Below are 19610 nucleotides of genomic sequence, written 5' to 3' on the forward strand. Positions count from 1 at the left end.
CGAACGAAACGAACGAACGAACGAACGAAACGAACGAACGAACGAAGAACGAACGAACGAACGAACGAACGAACGAACGAACGAAACGAACGAACGAACGAACGAAGAACGAACGAACGAACGAACGAACGAACGAACGAACGAACGAAACGAACGAACGAACGAACGAACGAACGAACGAACGAACGAACGAACGAACGAACGAAACGAACGAACGAACTAACGAACGAACGAAGAACGAACGAACGAACGAACAACGAACGAACGAAACGAACGAACGAACTAACGAACGAAACGAACGAACGAACGAACTAACGAACGAACTAACGAACGAACGAACGAACGAACGAACGAACTAACGAACGAAAGAACGAAAACGAACTAACAAAGAACGAACGAACGAACGAACGAAAACGAACCGAACTAACTAACGAACTAACAACGAAAAAAACGAACTAACGAACAACGAACTAACTAACGAACAAACTAACGAACGAACAACGAACGAACGAAACTAACTAACAAACTAACTAACTAACTAACTAAAACTAACTAAACTAACTAACTAACTAAACTAACTAACTAACTAACTAACTAACTAACTAACAAACTAACTAACTAACTAACTAACTAACTAACTGACTACCAAACTAACTAAGGTCAATTATGGAGCTTAGTTCTTATTAATATCTATTGAAAGTTTTCTTAAAACATTAGTTAAGTACTTACATGCCTAAGGCGGGAAACTGTGATGACACGTTTTCATTGACATTAACAGCATTGGCGGCCGTAACATTGGCCTGTGTAGTGGGTGCCACATCCGAGTGATTCAATAACAAATTCAAAGGATTACACGACAAAGGATCTGCATTGACAGTCTGTGAAGACATAATTTGCTGTTGCGGTGACTGATGCGTTTGATGACTGCTATGACAATGATGATGATGTTGGGTCTGTTGTTCTTGATTGGAAATAAAATCGGCTGCTGCTTTAATGATCATATTACTCACGGCCGTCGAGGTGGCGGTGGTAACTTCAGGTTGCATAGAGGAGGGGGTGGGTGGCACGGCAACTGTTGTATCACTGGGCGGTGTCATTATGATGTTGCTTAAGGCCAACGCCGCTACAGCAGCATCTTGTTGTGTGGGTTGGGCTTGCATGGCAATATCGTTGAGTATGGAATTGGCCATGGTGACCTGATGTGGCGCCATAATATTCGGCACCACCGCTGTGGCAGCCCCATTGTCCGAACACAGTATAGTGGAGGGTGAAACGGAGGGGTTCATTATGATGTCGGTAGATAGACCGGTCGATTGGCTAACTTCAGGATTAACACTGACCGAGGATGCTGAGCCGTTAGGCATTAATTGTTGCAGCGGCAAGGAGGGAGTTAATTGTACAGAAGGTTCAGAATTCAAGATATCTTGTGTTATGGGTGAATTGTGACTGGTGAGTGAGTTGGAAGGTGAAGTGCCCGACAAGGGAGAACCCGAGGCGGATGACGAACTGGCCGAGGAATTTGAGAGACTACGTTCGAGTACTACTGCAGCAGCCGCCGCTGCAGCTGCAGCTGTGGTTTGTGGTGTAGCCAAAATATCGGTGAGAGCATGATCTATGGCAGCATTGTTGGTGACACCAAATAATGAAGGTTCTGGCACTGGATCCGAGGCATCAGCCACATTTGCCGACTTGGCCAAATCTGTTATAAATTTATCCACTTTAGCCACTGACACAGCTTTGGCAATTTCATTCTTAACCGCCATTTCAACGGCTGCTGCCACAGCCACTTCCATGGGTGTGGTAGTGGGGGCCGCTGGAGCCACAGGGAATCCCTGCATACTGTTATTATCATACATCATGGCATCCATGCTGGTCTTGCGACCATAACGTGAATGATATTGCAATGCCGTGGGACTTTGAGGTCCGCCCCACACCACAAGCCGCCACTACAGATTCGGGTGAGTGTATAGCATCAGCTAAAGAGTTTTGCGAAGTTTCATCTAACAATTCAGTTTTTAAAGCTTCAGCTGCCACCACAGCATTGAGATGCACCAATTGCTGTTCCGATATCAATGGCTGTGTAGTATTCAAAGATGGCCGTCTCACAACCATGGGCATTGTGTGTAAGGTGGTGGCATGACATGTCAGCATCAATTTCATGTTTAGTTTCTGTTGTAGGCCAGAGAGAGCCAGAGGCCGCTGCCACTGCTGCGGCCGGTGTGGTATCCATAAAAGTGCCATCTACAAATATACAGGAAAACTAATTAGTAACGCCCAATGGGTAGGAAATAGTAATGTTTCATTTGTTTGATGTTGGTGGGTATATATTTTTTAGAAGGAATTATATTTTATTTAATGAAAAAGTAAATAATAAATTATTTAATTTTATTTTATTTTCTATTAAGTTTTTTTTTTTTTTGAGTAGAAAGTCTAATAAAAAAAGGTCTTTTTTAGTGTTGTTTGGTAAGAAGAAAGACTTAAAAATTAAGGAGAATATTTTAATTTTTTTGGTTTCTTTTATACCATAATTATACCCTAATGGTGGGTTAAAGTAGGTCACTTAAAAACTAATTAACTAAAAGACTAAAATGAGTTGTTTATATGGTATTTAATAAAAAAAATAAAAATAATAAAATTAAAAATATTAAATTTAAATCATAAGCAAAGTTTTGATTTGAAACAAAAATGTAAATAATTTTTGTTTAATAACTAATTTTACTTAAAACTAAAATAGTATTAATTATTTTTTTTTAACAGAGTACGAAAAAGAACTTGACAAATAAATGTTATTCTAAAACCAATTAACAAAATTTTAAAAAAAAAAAACTAAAAGATTTTTGTAACCTTTTTTTTATGAGAATATATAGCAATTAAGTTGATTTGTTCATTTATTTGCTAAGTTATTTGAAATTACTTTTTTTTAAGGATAAAATAATAAAACATTAAAAAAAGTCTATAAGAAAATTAAAAATTTAAGACTTTTTTCTCACACATACACAAAGCCAAATCTTTTTACAGTTAAACGATGACATTTTCTAAAAACTTCAAAAACATTCAAAATTCACTCACAAAACCCAGTTTTAACATTCACTACAATTCTCTTTTACTCTCAGACACACAAATATGTATTCTCAAACATTTCAACACTGAAGCAAATATTCATACAACAATCAAGCTCTCACACTCTTTTTAAAGCTCTCACTCTTTAAGTAATTTCAATTTTTCGTTTTCTTAATTTTACACTAAATACTAAATTCTTAAAGTTAAAAAAACCGCAGCCATTTCTTAAAATAATAAAAAAAAACTTAAAACTAATAGTAGACATAAATTATGAGAAATATGGTGAAATAAAGTGTTGTTTGATTTCAATTTCTTTTTTTATGCGCAAAATTTAATTTTACTTAAATTTGGTTAAGTGTAATTTAGAAAAAAATTGTCGTTTTTTTTTTTTTAATTGTGTACGATTTTATAATTGAGTTGTAAACGCTTTTGGCTATTAAAGAGAGCTCTGGGCAATTAAACGCTGTATGGAACCTGTTCAAAATAAAACAAAAAAAAAAAATAACAAGAAAAAACTTCTTTACACAACAAACAAAATAGGAAACACTTAACCAACGTTGTTTAGTAAACTTCCTTAGCAGCCTTAAGTTTTCAACTTTTGCTGTTCCCCACAATTTCTTCAGCTCAAAGTCCTGGTTTTCTATATGACTTGTTAAGCTCTCTTTAACTCTTCTCTCTGTCTTTCAAGTTCATTTAAGCCACTGTTGTCTCGAGGTGTTTATAGAGAGTAAATTTTAAACATATTTGTTGAAATTTTAGAAGAAGTGTTTGTGTTTTATAATAGATTGATGAATGTTTATTAGAATAAGGGAATGAGAGTTAGTGTTATTTATAATGAGTTTTAAAAGAGGAAACAAATACAAATGTATATTTTTTTATATGGAAAAGAAGGGAAATACTTTTGTTAGAGAAAATATATAAGTAAAAATATGTTCTATAAATATAAAAAAAAATAAAATTTCAATATTTTACTTTACCAAAAATGTGTAGTATACTTTACAAACGTAGTAGGTAGTAGAAGAGAAGACGACATCGCACCTTTATTTGTTTTTTTTTTTTATTTGGGTGAAGACTATTGGCTTGAAAAGTCTCTGTAGAAAAATACTATTTCTAAATGTTGGGAAATTTAAATTTTCAACAAAATATAATAATACAAAAATTTAGAAAACAATTTAAAAACAAAAACTATAGAGAAACAATAATTTTTTAATTAGTTGTAGTAGAACAAAAGAAAAATTTAAGCAAAATTGTTATCGAGAATATACTGAAGTACTATTACAATAATAGGTAATAACAACAGACGTCAATGTAATAATTGACGAAACAGCAAAATAAGAAAATTATAAATGTTAAATCGATGTAGAATACAATTTTTCTAGTGAAGTACCTTTAAGACAATGAAACAAAAATCAACACTTTCAATTAAGTTGCTTATTAGGATGATATTCTTTATTTAACAAAAATTTCTTTACAAAGAACTGAAATTTGAAACAGCGCATTAAAACTGAACTAGAATTGAATTAGAACTGAACTAGAACTAGAACTGAACTAGAACTGAACTAGAACTGAACTAGAACTGAACTAGAACTGAACTAGAACTGAACTAGAACTGAACTAGAACTGAACTAGAACTGAACTAGAACTGAACTAGAACTGAACTAGAACTGAACTAGAACTGAACTAGAACTGAACTAGAACTGAACTAGAACTGAACTAGAACTGAACTAGAACTGAACTAGAACTGAACTAGAACTGAACTAGAACTGAACTAGAACTAAACTAGAACTGAACTAGAACTAAACTAGAACTAAACTATAACTGAACTAGAACTGAACTAGAACTGAACTAGAACTGAACTAGAACTGAGCTAGAACTGAACTAGAACTGAACTAGAACTGAACTAGAACTGAACTAGAACTGAACTAGAACTGAACTAGAACTGAACTAGAACTGAACTAGAACTGAACTAGAACTGAACTAGAACTGAACTAGAACTGAACTAGAACTGAACTAGAACTGAACTAGAACTGAACTAGAACTGAACTAGAACTGAACTAGAACTGAACTAGAACTGAACTAGAACTGAACTAGAACTGAACTAGAACTGAACTAGAACTGAACTAGAACTGAACTAGAACTGAACTAGAACTGAACTAGAACTGAACTAGAACTGAACTAGAACTGAACTAGAACTGAACTAGAACTGAACTAGAACTGAACTAGAACTGAACTAGAACTGAACTAGAACTGAACTAGAACTGAACTAGAACTGAACTAGAACTGAACTAGAACTGAACTAGAACTGAACTAGAACTGAACTAGAACTGAACTAGAACTGAACTAGAACTGAACTAGAACTGAACTAGAACTGAACTAGAACTGAACTAGAACTGAACTAGAACTGAACTAGAACTGAACTAGAACTGAACTAGAACTGAACTAGAACTGAACTAGAACTGAACTAGAACTGAACTAGAACTGAACTAGAACTGAACTAGAACTGAACTAGAACTGAACTAGAACTGAACTAGAACTGAACTAGAACTGAACTAGAACTGAACTAGAACTGAACTAGAACTGAACTAGAACTGAACTAGAACTGAACTAGAACTGAACTAGAACTGAACTAGAACTGAACTAGAACTGAACTAGAACTGAACTAGAACTGAACTAGAACTGAACTAGAACTGAACTAGAACTGAACTAGAACTGAACTAGAACTGAACTAGAACTGAACTAGAACTGAACTAGAACTGAACTAGAACTGAACTAGAACTGAACTAGAACTGAACTAGAACTGAACTAGAACTGAACTAGAACTGAACTAGAACTGAACTAGAACTGAACTAGAACTGAACTAGAACTGAACTAGAACTGAACTAGAACTGAACTAGAACTGAACTAGAACTGAACTAGAACTGAACTAGAACTGAACTAGAACTGAACTAGAACTGAACTAGAACTGAACTAGAACTGAACTAGAACTGAACTAGAACTGAACTAGAACTGAACTGAACTGAACTAGAACTGAACTAGAACTGAACTAGAACTGAACTAGAACTGAACTAGAACTGAACTAGAACTGAACTAGAACTGAACTAGAACTGAACTAGAACTGAACTAGAACTGAACTAGAACTGAACTAGAACGGAACTAGAACTGAACTAGAACAGAACTAGAACAGAACTAGAACTGAATTAGAAAGAACTTCAAATGTCAAAGACATTTTCGAAGACAACGGTATCTCCAATAACATTTTGCTTCAATTCTCTTGCAAATGTAGTGTGTGTGTGTGCGTTTTCAAACATATAGTTACAAATGTTAAGTGTTAATTAGATTAAGAAAATAAATAAAAACATTAAAACAGAAAATCGGCTAAAGGTTTTAGGAAAAAAGGAATCTTAAGAAGGATAACAAGGTACAAGTAGTAGTAGTGGAAAAAGCAAAAGGTAATAGGTAATAGAAGTTAGCATAATTTAGTAGCTCTAATATTAACATTGACAAGAAAGAGTGGCTTAAAAAAATTTGTAAATATATATTTTAACTAATTTTTTGGTAATTTATTTTACTTAAATAAAATGTGAGGTTATGGAGGGGATTTTTATTTCGATTATTTTCATAAACTAAGTAGTAAAAATTATTTGAAATGCATATAAAAGATATAAATGTTGAGAGAAAAAATGTAATTGTTTCAGTTTTTTTTTATTTTTTAAACCAGTACCCTAATGTACAGATGCAGCAAGTGATGAACAGCACCAAAGCAGCAGTAACAGTGGATGTAGCAAGTGTTGATTTTGGTAGTGGTAGTAGAACACATACACATACATTCAGCAGCTGGAGGAGGGGAAGGAAGGATGATGACTTAAAGATGAAAGTGAGTGGAGTTGATGATCGTCATTTTGTAGTTTAACAAACAGCACAAGGTCTGGTTATTCCATTAGTTCTCATGTTGTTTTCAAACTTTTTATAAAAACCAGCTTCTTTAAAGCAAATCATCATATAGCAGCAATTATCTCTCATTTCTCCATTTAGAGATTTTTCCTTTTCAATTCTGGTTAATATGGAAAAATCTTGTTATCTTGCTTGCTAGTGTTTGTTCACTCCCATTTGTTTGTATAAATTCTGGTTTCTTGATATTGGTTGGACCTTGTTAGTGTTTTGATTTTCTTGTCATATTCTATATTGTGTTTTCAACTTATATTTTTGGGATTCTATTTAATGTTTTGTCTAAATCGGTTGCATTTTTTTCTGATCTATGTATATTTTGTATTATTTTATAGTTATTTATTTGAGTTTTTAAGTATATTTCTTTAATATTTTTAATAAATCGCATTTCACGAACCTAAATTGCTAAGAGAAGGAAAATAAAGTAAAATAACATTTTCAGATTAATGTTGTTTTAAAAAATCCTGGTTGTATTTTTTTTATTTTTATATTTTTTTTTTTTTTTTTTTTGTGGATATTTTCAATTGCAGTTGTTGGTTTTGTTTTTTGTTCTTTAATAATAATTGAAAATCATTTAAGGGGTTGGTTTTTGATTCAATTAATTCAATTGGTGCGTTGATTTCATTTTTTTTCACATTTAATTTTTACAATTGCTTTATAAACTGCATAAACTGTATGTTTGATTTTTTTAGTTTGAGTTTGTGAGGGGAAAATTATTACTTCTTAGAGATCTTACAGTTGTTTTTGAAAAATTCCTTGATCTTGTGTTTCATGTGAATTTCATTTTTAGCTTCTATGGTTGTACTTTCAAAATTTATGAAATAAAATTTTCTAACAAATTATATCCAATTGTTTGTCGTTTGTTGCATTTATTTGTTTTAAGTTTAAATTTCAAATAAAGATGAAAAACTCTTTAGTTTGATGCTAAAAAAAAATTCTTTTATTTTTAAGAATCAATAAAAATCTGGAATTTTGTTGACTGTTTGTTGTTCAAAAATTCAAAATCTTAACCAAGAAAACTCTGCTCTCATACACACACAAAAACTCATGCACCACCAGCTGAGACACACTTCCCTGACAATCACACCTGTGAAACCAATATACAAACCCCACCCATAATTGGAAAATTAAAAAGAAATATGTAAATGTTAACTTAAAAAAATATCAAAGTTAAAATATTAATTAAGTAGAATGGATAAGAATCACAATCGCACACACAATCTCACGACAAAATTTTGAATAGCGAATCATTTCAATTGTTTAATTTTTTTAATTTTTTCGTGTTTTGTCTTCAAGAAAAATTGCAAATCAAATTCCCCTTATTAAAGCATCAATTAATAAAAATGTTGTTCCTTCGAACTGTTTTTAATAACAATAATAATAAAGAATTGACTCAATCATACTGAGCAGAGTTGTTTTGATTAGTTTTGAATTTGCTGCCTCCTGCTTGTTGCTGATTGTTATAGTTGCACTTTTATAGTTATTACTAGATAAAACAAAGATCTTAAAATTTATGCAGAATTAAGGATTTCTAAAACTTAAAATTATTCTAAACGCCGAATTTTCAGTTTCGATTTCGGATTCCGCTAAAACAGATTGGAAACAATATGTTAAATCAATGTTTTTGTGGTTAAAAATACTAAAAGAACAATAATTTTACCTAAAAATATAAAAGAACAGAACTAGGACCGAACTAGAACTAAACTAGAAAGAACTAGAACTGAACTAGAACTGAACTAGAACTGAACTAGAACTGAACTAGAACTGAACTAGAACTGAACTAGAACTGAACTAGAACTGAACTAGAACTGAACTAGAACTGAACTAGAACTGAACTAGAACTGAACTAGAACTGAACTAGAACTGAACTAGAACTGAACTAGAACTGAACTAGAACTGAACTAGAACTGAACTAGAACTGAACTAGAACTGAACTAGAACTGAACTAGAACTGAACTAGAACTGAACTAGAACTGAACTAGAACTGAACTAGAACTGAACTAGAACTGAACTAGAACTGAACTAGAACTGAACTAGAACTGAACTGAACTGAACTGAACTAGAACTGAACTAGAACTGAACTAGAACTGAACTGAACTGAACGAACTGAACTAGAACTGAACTGACTGAACTAGAACTGAACTAGAACTGAACTAGAACTGAACTAGAACTGAACTAGAACTGAACTAGAACTGAACTAGAACTGAACTAGAACTGAACTAGAACTGAACTAGAACTGAACTAGAACTGAACTAGAACTGAACTAGAACTGAACTAGAACTGAACTAGAACTGAACTAGAACTGAACTGAACTGAACTAGAACTGAACTAGAACTGAACTAGAACTGAACTAGAACTGAACTAGAACTGAACTAGAACTGAACTAGAACTGAACTAGAACTGAACTAGAACTGAACTAGAACTGAACTAGAACTGAACTAGAACTGAACTAGAACTGAACTAGAACTGAACTAGAACTGAACTAGAACTGAACTAGAACTGAACTAGAACTGAACTAGAAACTGAACTAGAACTGAACTAGAACTGAACTAGGAATGTAAACTAGAACTAGAACTGAACTAGAACTGAACTAGAACTGAACTAGAACTGAACTAGAATGAACTAGAACTGAACTATTTTAACTGAACTCGAATGAACTAGAAATGACTAGAACTGAACTAGAACTGAACTAGAACTGAACTAGAACATGAACTAGAACTGAACTCGCACTGAACTAGAACTGAACTAGAAGGAACTCCGTTAATTTTTAGAGTATTTTTAAAATACTAAATTTAAAACCTTTGGTCGTTTATATCGCAATTCTAAAGAAAACCATCGATTTAAACAAGTTTTTTAAAGGATTTTCATTTTGTATTTTAACGGAATTTGTTTATTACATTGATTTAACATTATCTTTTTTGTTTTAAAGCGTAGTTGTCATACTACCATTGTTATGAATTAGATTTCTTTTATTTTATATTTAATATTTATCTTTATATTTGTTTTTTCTTCTTTAATATTATGTCTAATATTTAGAATTTAATTATCTTAGTTTATAGCTAATAAAAGTAGCTAAATTATTGAAAAACTAAATAATAACTTTTTTGCTCGTTGTTGCTATAGCAGTAGTAACTAAAACGTTTTATCTTTATGTGGCAAAATAAAACTAAAATCAAAGTTTTACAATTCATATCAAATAATTCGTTTTAATTGTAGTAAGAAACTATAAATTATTTATAGAAAAAAATCTGTTTATTTATTCTTATGAAATCAGAAAATTAAGATTGTTTTTTATATAAAATAGTAAAGTAGTATTCATAATAATAAATGTAATTGATAATTTGAATTGTTGATATTAAAAAAGAAAACATTTTCAAAACAGATTGATATTTCTGCGAATGTTGTGTGTTTTAAACTAAACGAGTTGTATCTGCTTGTAAGCACTAAAATTCAAAAAAAAAAAAAAAAGAGCACTCATTAAGAACGTGCCAATATTTGACGTATGTTGTTGTTATATTTTTCTGTTTAATTGATTTAAATCATATATTCTTATAGATTTTACTTTTTTATAAATCAATGTATTTTTATTTATAATCTTTTTTTGTCGATCATATAATTGTTATTGTTTCGTTTAATGTAAGAAAATTAACCATCCCTATAGATAATAAGAATTGTAATAACAACTAGTAAATTGAATATTAAACACAAATGTATTTGTTGTCTTGTAACAGAAAGATTAAAATTATTAATAAATAATAAGAAACATTTTGTTAAAAGCATTTAGCTAGAAGAAACGTTTATAATGACGTTGATTTATAAAGATTTTTGTAAATGTTCTTTTTTTCATTAGGATGTTGTTATTGATTTTATTATTTAATTGAAACGCCTAAGTGATGTTAATAAATATTTTATTGTAATTGTAAGATAAACAAATTCTAACGCATTAATAATAACAAATTTATTTAAACCATTTGCGAGAATTTAACTAGGCAAGGACTTAATATAACTGGAGTAGAACTGAACTAGAACTGAACTGGAACTGAACTAGAAATGAACTAGAACTGAACTAGAACTGAACTAGAACTGAACTAGAACTGAACTAGAACTGAAACTGAACTGAACTAGAACTGAACTAGAACTGAACTAGAACTGAACTAGAACTGAACTAGAACTGAACTAGAACTGAACTAGAACTGAACTAGAACTGAACTAGAACTGAACTAGAACTGAACTAGAACTGAACTAGAACTGAACTAGAACTGAACTAGAACTGAACTAGAACTGAACCAGAACTGAACTAGAACTGAACTAGAACTGAACTAGAACTGAACTAGAACTGAACTAGAACTGAACTAGAACTGAAATAGAACTGAACTAGAACTGAACTAGAACTGAACTAGAACTGAACTAGAACTGAACTAGAACTGAACTAGAACTGAACTAGAACTGAACTAGAACTGAACCAGAACTGAACTAGAACTGAACTAGAACTGAACTAGAACTGAACTAGAACTGAAATAGAACTGAACTAGAACTGAACTAGAACTGAACTAGAACTGAACTAGAACTGAACTAGAACTGAACTAGAACTGAACTAGAACTGAACTAAACTGAACTAGAACTGAACTAGAACTGAACTAGAACTGAACTAGAACTGAACTAGAACTGAACTAGAACTGAACTAGAACTGAACTAGAAACTGAACTAGAACTCCTGAACTAGAACTGAACTAGAACTGAACTAGAACTGAACTAGAACTGAACTAGAACTGAACTAGAACTGAACTAGAATGAACTAGAACTGAACTAGAACTGAACTAGACTGAACTAGAACTGACTAGAAACTGAACTAGAACTGAACTAGAACTGAACTAGAACTGAACTAGAACTATGAACTAGAACTGAAACTAGAACTGAACTAGACCTGAACTAGAACTGAACTAGAACTGAACTAGAACTGAACTAGAACTGAACTAGAACTGAACTAGACTGAACTAAGAACTGAACTAGAACTGAACTGAACTGAACTAGAACTGAACAGAACTGAACTAGAACTGAACTAGAACTGAACTAGAACTGAACTAGAACTGAACTAGAACTGAACTAGAACTGAACTAGAACTGAACTAGAACTGAACTAGAATCTGAACTAGAACTGAACTAGAACTGAACTAGAACTGAACTAGAACTGAACTTGAACTTGAACTAGAACTAGAACTAGAACTAGAACTGAACTAGAACTGAACTAGAACTGAACTAGAACTGAACTAGAACTGAACTAGAACTGAACTAGAACTGAACTAGAACTGAACTAGAACTGAACTGAACTAGAACTGAACTAGAACTGAACTAGAACTGAACTAGAACTGAACTAGAACTGAACTAGAACTGAACTAGAACTGAACTAGAACTGAACTAGAACTGAACTAGAACTGAACCAGAACTGAACTAGAACTGAACTAGAACTGAACTAGAACTGAACTAGAACTGAACTAGAACTGAACCAGAACTGAACTAGAACTGAACTAGAACTGAACTAGAACTGAACTAGAACTGAACTAGAACTGAACTAGAACTGAACTAGAACTGAACCAGAACTGAACTAGAACTGAACTAGAACTGAACTAGAACTGAACTAGAACTGAACTAGAACTGAACTAGAACTGAACTAGAACTGAACTAGAACTGAACTAGAACTGAACTAGAACTGAACTAGAACTGAACTGAACTAGAACTGAACTAGAACTGAACTAGAACTGAACTAGAACTGAACTAGAACTGAACTAGAACTGAACTAGAACTGAACTAGAACTGAACTAGAACTGAACTAGAACTGAACTAGAACTGAACTAGAACTGAACCTAGAACTGAACCAGAACTGAACTAGAACTGAACTAGAACTGAACTAGAACTGAACTAGAACTGAACTAGAACTGAACTAGAACTGAACTAGAACTGAACTAGAACTGAACTAGAACTGAACTAGAACTGAACTAGAACTGAACTAGAACTGAACTAGAACTGAACTAGAACTGAACTAGAACTGAACTAGAACTGAACTAGAACTGAACTAGAACTGAACTAGATGAACTAGAACTGAACTAGAACTGAACTAGAACTGAACTAGAACTGAACTAGAACCTGAACTAGAACTGAACTAGAACTGAACTAGAACTGAACTAGAACTGACTAGAACTGAACTAGAACTGAACTAGAACTGAACTAGAACTGAACTAGAAACTGAACTAAACTGAACTAGAACTGAACTAGAACTGAACTAGAACTGAACTAAAACTGAACTAGAACTGAACTAGAACTGATCTAGGACTGAACTAGAAATGAACTTGATCTGAATTTATTTTTCATTGGAATCCTTAAAATTTAATACGTGTAAAGTAAAAGTTGTTAACACATTCGAGTAATTAATAGATAAATACTAATTTAAGAAATTAGCGAAAAAGGCGGCTGCTAAACGACAACGGCGCCATCTAACTAAATATTCTTATTAGCAAGAAAATGATTGAGGAATGATTGATACGTGATCGTTCAAACAAATAAAAACAATTTAAGTATACAAAAACAAACAAAAATAAGAAAGACTAAAACAAATTAACGAAACAATAACAAATTATATATGTAAGTATTTATTTAATTATTTATTTATATATGTAGTTTTTTTTCTGTATTTTCTTTTTTTTTTTTTTGTAGAGGTAGGTACTTAGATGTGGGTATTCTTTTAAGTAGATTTTAATATAATTGTTTGTTCGCAACAACGGTTTACGTATCAAATACAAAAATAATGCCGTAGTAGTTTAGCAACAAATAATAATATTAATAGAATACATTTTCGAAATATTGTAATTGTAATTACTTGACGTCTACTTAGACGTTTGTAGTTAGACGCAATGATCGTAGTAGTTGTACTAGCACACAATAGTGAGCAGTGAGTACGTTACGTATACGAAGTATGTAATGAAATAATTATTATAAGTATAAACAAAAATAAATACCTTGGGCCGATGATAAGCTACTGTGTATTGTATTTGTACTACTTAGCGTAGTTGCAGCCGCTAATGGTGTATAGGTGCCCTTTGGTGTATAAACAAATGTATGGGGTTCACTTTTTTTTGCCGCTCGAAATAATTGCCACTTGTACAGTGACTGGTTTCAATATATTTTGATGTATATACGGTGGCACAGTGCATATTAAATGGGTCTATATGAATATAAATAAATATTGCAATTGATTAATAACGAAAGTGAAATTTATTTCATTTCTTTACATACTTGCTGTAAATATTCTTTGTCGGGCAACACTGTTTGTTCCCACAGTCCAGCGCCTATAATTGACATATCATTTGCTGATGCAGCGGCTGACTTGAGATCATCATCGTTGTTGCCACTGACACTTTCATAGGTTTCTTGAAATATCACATGTGTATCTTTGAGAAAATTTTTACCGATTATAAATAATTCCAGACCACCGTCTACTGGGCAAGAGTTAAGGGATTTTTTGCAGATTTCTGGTACACCCGGCGGTTGAGCTGTTGATAATAGTTATAAATGTAAATATAAAATATTGCAAATGTGGAAATTTTATAATAACTTACTGCATATAATGGGATTAGAACAGACTTGTAGTGTTTCGACGGTGCCATCATCATGTGTTAATTGTGTGCGAAATACCATGCGACATCGTGTTGATTTCTTTTTATTCTTTTGTGCAAGATGTTCTGGAAAACGATGTTCAACATCGACATTGCGTTCCTATAAACGAAAGTAGAAATTTATTAAGTCATAGATAACAAATTTGAAATTTTATTAGAAATTCAAAATTTACTAGGATTTTGAAATTTCATTAAAAATTCGAAATTTCATTAAAAATTCCAAATTTTATTAAAAATTCTAAATTTTATTAAATATTCGAAATTTCATTAAAAATTTGAAATTTCATTAAAAATTCGAAATTTTATTAAAATTCAAAATTTTATTAAATATTCGAAATTTCATTAAAAATTCGAAATTTTAGTAGAAATTGAAATTTCACTATAAATTCATAATTTCACTAAAAAATAGAATATCCCTAGAAAATTGAATTCTCAAAATCATTGAGAATTCTTTAGTAAACATTGGTTTCCAAGGGTTAATTAAACAATATGATATTTCTTTATATATAAAAAGTGTTGATATTAACATATGGTTAAGAAATAAAATCCTCTCCGTTTTCAGGGAAAAGAGTAAATATTGTGATAACAAACATTAAACATTATTCATGTATGTAGTCTTGAAAACAAAAAGATAAGGTAACAGACTAATGTATACAACATACAGAATTATTTTAACAATTTTTTCATATTTTATTATCACTAACGGCTCCGTAATAAAAGACAACCTTGTTTAACAATTTAATCATAAAATCTCACAAATGAAAAAGGGAAAATGTTTATTGCTTTATGGCGGAGAGTATGAGAAAGAGACTAGGGGAGTTGAATTAATCAATCGATAATTAATTAACATGTTCAAAAACCTTTTGTTTCTATTATTTAAGTAATTAATTGCTTTGTGATTATCAGAATAGGTACGAGAAGGAGATTAAAACAAGAAACATTCGTTTAGAAAATTGTTTAATTTCTTTTTAAGGCGATTTAAAGTTTATTTTTAACCTCGACAAAAGCGAGTTTTTAGTGAGAAGTTTTTCTAAATCTTTTCTAAATCTATGAATGGGCAAGTATAAGTTAAAATTTTTGCCATAACTTACCTTTAGTATACCCACGCAATCACATGTTATGGTCATATCTTGCTCTGGCTTAAAATCAATTTCTATAACCACAGTACCATCGACTTTCTTTTCATTACATTGCGTGGAATTTTTGCCCGCCACTTTGCAGGCCTGATAGAACATATGGGGAGCAACTCGGCCAATGTCGGTGCCAATAAATACTTGTAACGAAGTGGGTTTATTATAGCCCACTAAACGTACTATGGGAAAACCATTACCACTGCGATCTTTAACGGCGCCACGACTGCCCTCGGTTTGATATCTAATAAAATATATAAAGATTAATAAAATGTCTGTAATACCATAGCAGAAATATAGAAGGTAGTCTCAATCAAAAAAATTAAATTTAAATAAGGTTTTTTGACGTTTTCCTTATTTTAAACATAGCAGAAATATAGAAGGTAGTCTCAATCAAAAAAATTAAATTTAAATAAGGTTTTTTGACGTTTTCCTTATTTTAAACTTTATATACAGAGTTGCCACATGTTAAAAATTATAATGGATTTCAAAAAATATTTTACCAAAATGTGTAGTTAATTTATATAAATAAAATGTATGTTATATTAAAGGAAGTTAATTAAATTACTGATTTCCTCTACAAACTTATAAATAATAAATATGTCAGATTTTGCTTAATAAGTTGTATTTTTAAGATAGATATTACAAAACTCCTCACATTCTAGTGTACTAAACCAACGCATGTACATACCTAGTAGTTATTGGGATAGCATTTCTATCCAATCTTGCACGTTTTGAATTGATTGTAATGTCACTTTTAAAGAAATGATCTGAACAAACCATAGGCTCTTTTGGCAAACTTTCTTCGTTGGTTTTGCATCTTTCAAGCCACTGTTGGCGTTTACCCGGTAATATAGGGACTTTAAAAAATCTTACATTGGAATTTTTGCAGAAGTATTTCGGATTTTCGCAGTTCGGGAAAATGCAGCTCATATTTATTCTCTAATTAATTTTACAAATTAGTTTTCAAAGATTTCAATATAAATGTGATTTTATTCAAAAGAACTATTTTTATAATATTTTCTAACTGAATTGAAATTATTTTTATAAATTTTTTACATAAACTTCAAAGCATATATAGAAATTTTATTATAAAATGGGAAAAATTAAACTGTATATGGTATCACTAATTTAACGAAAACTTCAAAATCCTTAAACATGTCAGATAGAGAATTTAAAAAACTAATGAGAGATTGACACTACCTTCTATATTTCTGCTATGTGTAATACATAACTAATATTGTAATTCACTATAAATTGATGACATTTTCGAAAATTTTCAAAAACATTTTGTAAAGTTTAAAAAAATGTTCAAAGTAGGGTTCTATAGTTGAAACGAAAAGTCGACTTTTTGACTTTTTGCATTTAGTTAAAAGTCGACTTTTCGACCTTTCGACTTTTTCCATTTTTCTTTTATTTAAAAGTCGACTTTTAGACTTTTCGACTTTTAGTATTTTATAAATGGTCGACTTTTCGACTTTTTCCGAATTTTCGACTTTTTTCGACTTTTTGACTTCTTCCGACTTTTTTCGACTTTTCGACTTTTTTCGATTTTTTCGACTTTTTTCGACTTTTTTCGACTTTTTCCGACTTTTTCCGACTTTTTTCGACTTTTTCCGACTTTTCGATTTTTTACGACTTTTTGACTATTTTCGACTTATTTCGACTTTTTTCGACTATTTTTTACTTTTTTCGAGTTTTTCCGACTATTTTAGAGTTTTTGACCTCTTTTCCACTTTTTCCGACTTTTCGACTTTTTTCGACTTTCTTCGACTTTTTTCGACTTATCGACTTTTTTCGACTTTTCGACTTTTTTCGACTTTTATTTACTAAGTCGACTTTTCGACTTTTTTCATAGACGATAGTCGAGTTATCGACTTTTTTGGAACAAAATAGTCGACTTCGACTTTTCGACTTTTTTCTACAAAATGTCGATTGTTCGATTATTCGAAAGTCGATTTATAGAACCCTAGTTCAAAGTATTTTTAAAATTTTCAATCACTATAAAGTGATAACTAATTTTAAAACTTTCACTTACTTTTGAAATATCAGTTTACAGTGAATTGCATAACTTATATTGTAACTTAAATACCTGGCTCTGTGTTGCTGTTCTGGCTGTGAAACAATTTCCAATTGTATGCGACCATTTGATGAAGTGGCCACACTATTTGGCGGGGTAGCCGGTTGTCTTTTATGAGCCACTCTCGTCATACCCCTAGCACTGGCGGCAATAAATCTGTGGATAAAAATAAAACAGAAAAACAATATTTAAACTATGTTTTTTAATATTAGTTTATATAAAAATAGTTTAAATAATAAAACAATTAAATGATAATGAATAAAAAATGGTCATGATTTAAAGAAAATATTGAAAAAAAAACTAAAAATAATACAAATTACATAAAAAAATTGTGTTAGTTTTTCAACGAGGCCGAAAAAATATTGTCACTAGATTAATCCAAAGTATTATAAAGCGGTGGGTTGGTTGGGTTAAAAACATTAAAAAATTTTGCTTTTTGGTATTTCTTTTTTTTTTATAAAAAAAATACACCAACATAAAAGAACATAATAATTGTAATATAAAATAATTACACAAAAACAATCTCCATAATTAAAAAACATAAAAGAGAGATTTTAAAAAAATTTGTTTGATAAACTACATATAAAGAAAAAAGTTATATCATTGATTTCAAAACAAAAATCTTCTTACTTTGAGCTAGTGGGTGCAGCTATATGAGAGCTTTGAGTGTGTAATTGCACCGGTCTGGTATTAATAGCGGACATATTTGTGGTTGAACTTTCAACCGGCATTTGAGCGCTGGCTATTTTACGTATGAAGGCATCTTCACTGCAGGCATCATCATTATCCAAATCCACCGCTATAGTTTCAATCTTTTTACGTTTAATACCATGTCCCTGATAATGATGATGATGTTGGTGGTGATTGTGTTGATTATGTGAATGATTCTGATGATGATGATATTTATCAGAATGAGGTGACGTTGCAGACGAACACGATGATGAGGATGATGACGAAGAGGATGATGATATTATTTGTTGATTAGTTATTTTGAGATTTTTACGATGTCGTCCGCCATAATTGTCATCGGAATCATCGGTACAGAAATCTTCATCTTCGGATTCAGTATTTTCAGTATCATCATTTAAGAAGGGTAATTTTTTAGCTGGCCTAGATCTATGATAAGGTTTGGTTATTGGTTAATTTTACTTTTTACTTCTTTTATTTTTTTTGTTATAGCTTTTATTTTAGAAAAAAGTTAGAAAATTTTGTATAGAAAGTTTAGAAAAATGTACTATTGAAAGGTTACTAGAGTTTTAGTAGAGGAGAGAGGGAGAGAAAATTGAAAGAGAGTGATGTGGTTTTAGTAGATGTTTAAAGGATTTTTTAAAGTTATGATAAAATACCAGAATTTGTAAATGAACTTATGAATTAAGTTAACTTTTATGAAATAATTTAAACCGGACTTTGAGGATAATTCTAATGTTTGTTTTCTATTTGTCCTTGGGATCGGTGAACTTTATTTATCTAGTAAACTAGTGAAAGCTTTACTATTGACTAAGTCCATTGAATAGTTTATTGACTAGTCTATTCACTAGTTCATTATTTATCTATTGACTAGTCTACTGAATAATCTGTTGATTGGTTTATTAATTAGTCTATTGACTCGTTTATTGACTAGTCTATGGACTATTGCTTGTTCTGTTGAGTATATTGGCTATACTATTACCAGCCTATTTAATAGTTTATTGACTAATTTATTGACTAGACAATTGAATAGTCTACTGACT

The 19610-nt window shown here is 31.2% G+C and overlaps 1 protein-coding gene across 1 annotated transcript in view; it reads right to left on the reverse strand.

Annotated features, from left to right (window-relative positions):
• Positions 1 to 725: 725 nt before the first annotated feature.
• The window catches only part of LOC119602554 (nuclear factor of activated T-cells 5-like), a 52491-nt gene continuing 33606 nt past the window's right edge, over positions 726 to 19610 (reverse strand). Inside the window, 11 exon segments of the mRNA XM_037954139.1 lie at positions 726 to 1928; positions 1930 to 2120; positions 2123 to 2138; positions 2141 to 2241; positions 14014 to 14131; positions 14133 to 14219; positions 14291 to 14547; positions 14614 to 14770; positions 15762 to 16044; positions 17893 to 18036; positions 18511 to 18996. Coding sequence (XP_037810067.1) covers positions 726 to 1928; positions 1930 to 2120; positions 2123 to 2138; positions 2141 to 2241; positions 14014 to 14131; positions 14133 to 14219; positions 14291 to 14547; positions 14614 to 14770; positions 15762 to 16044; positions 17893 to 18036; positions 18511 to 18996 — 3043 coding nt within the window.

The sequence above is a fragment of the Lucilia sericata genome, unplaced genomic scaffold (genome assembly GCF_015586225.1).
Source record: "Lucilia sericata isolate MDLA Ls3-8-SP2 unplaced genomic scaffold, ASM1558622v1 Contig000240F_arrow, whole genome shotgun sequence".
NCBI lineage: Eukaryota > Metazoa > Arthropoda > Insecta > Diptera > Calliphoridae > Lucilia > Lucilia sericata.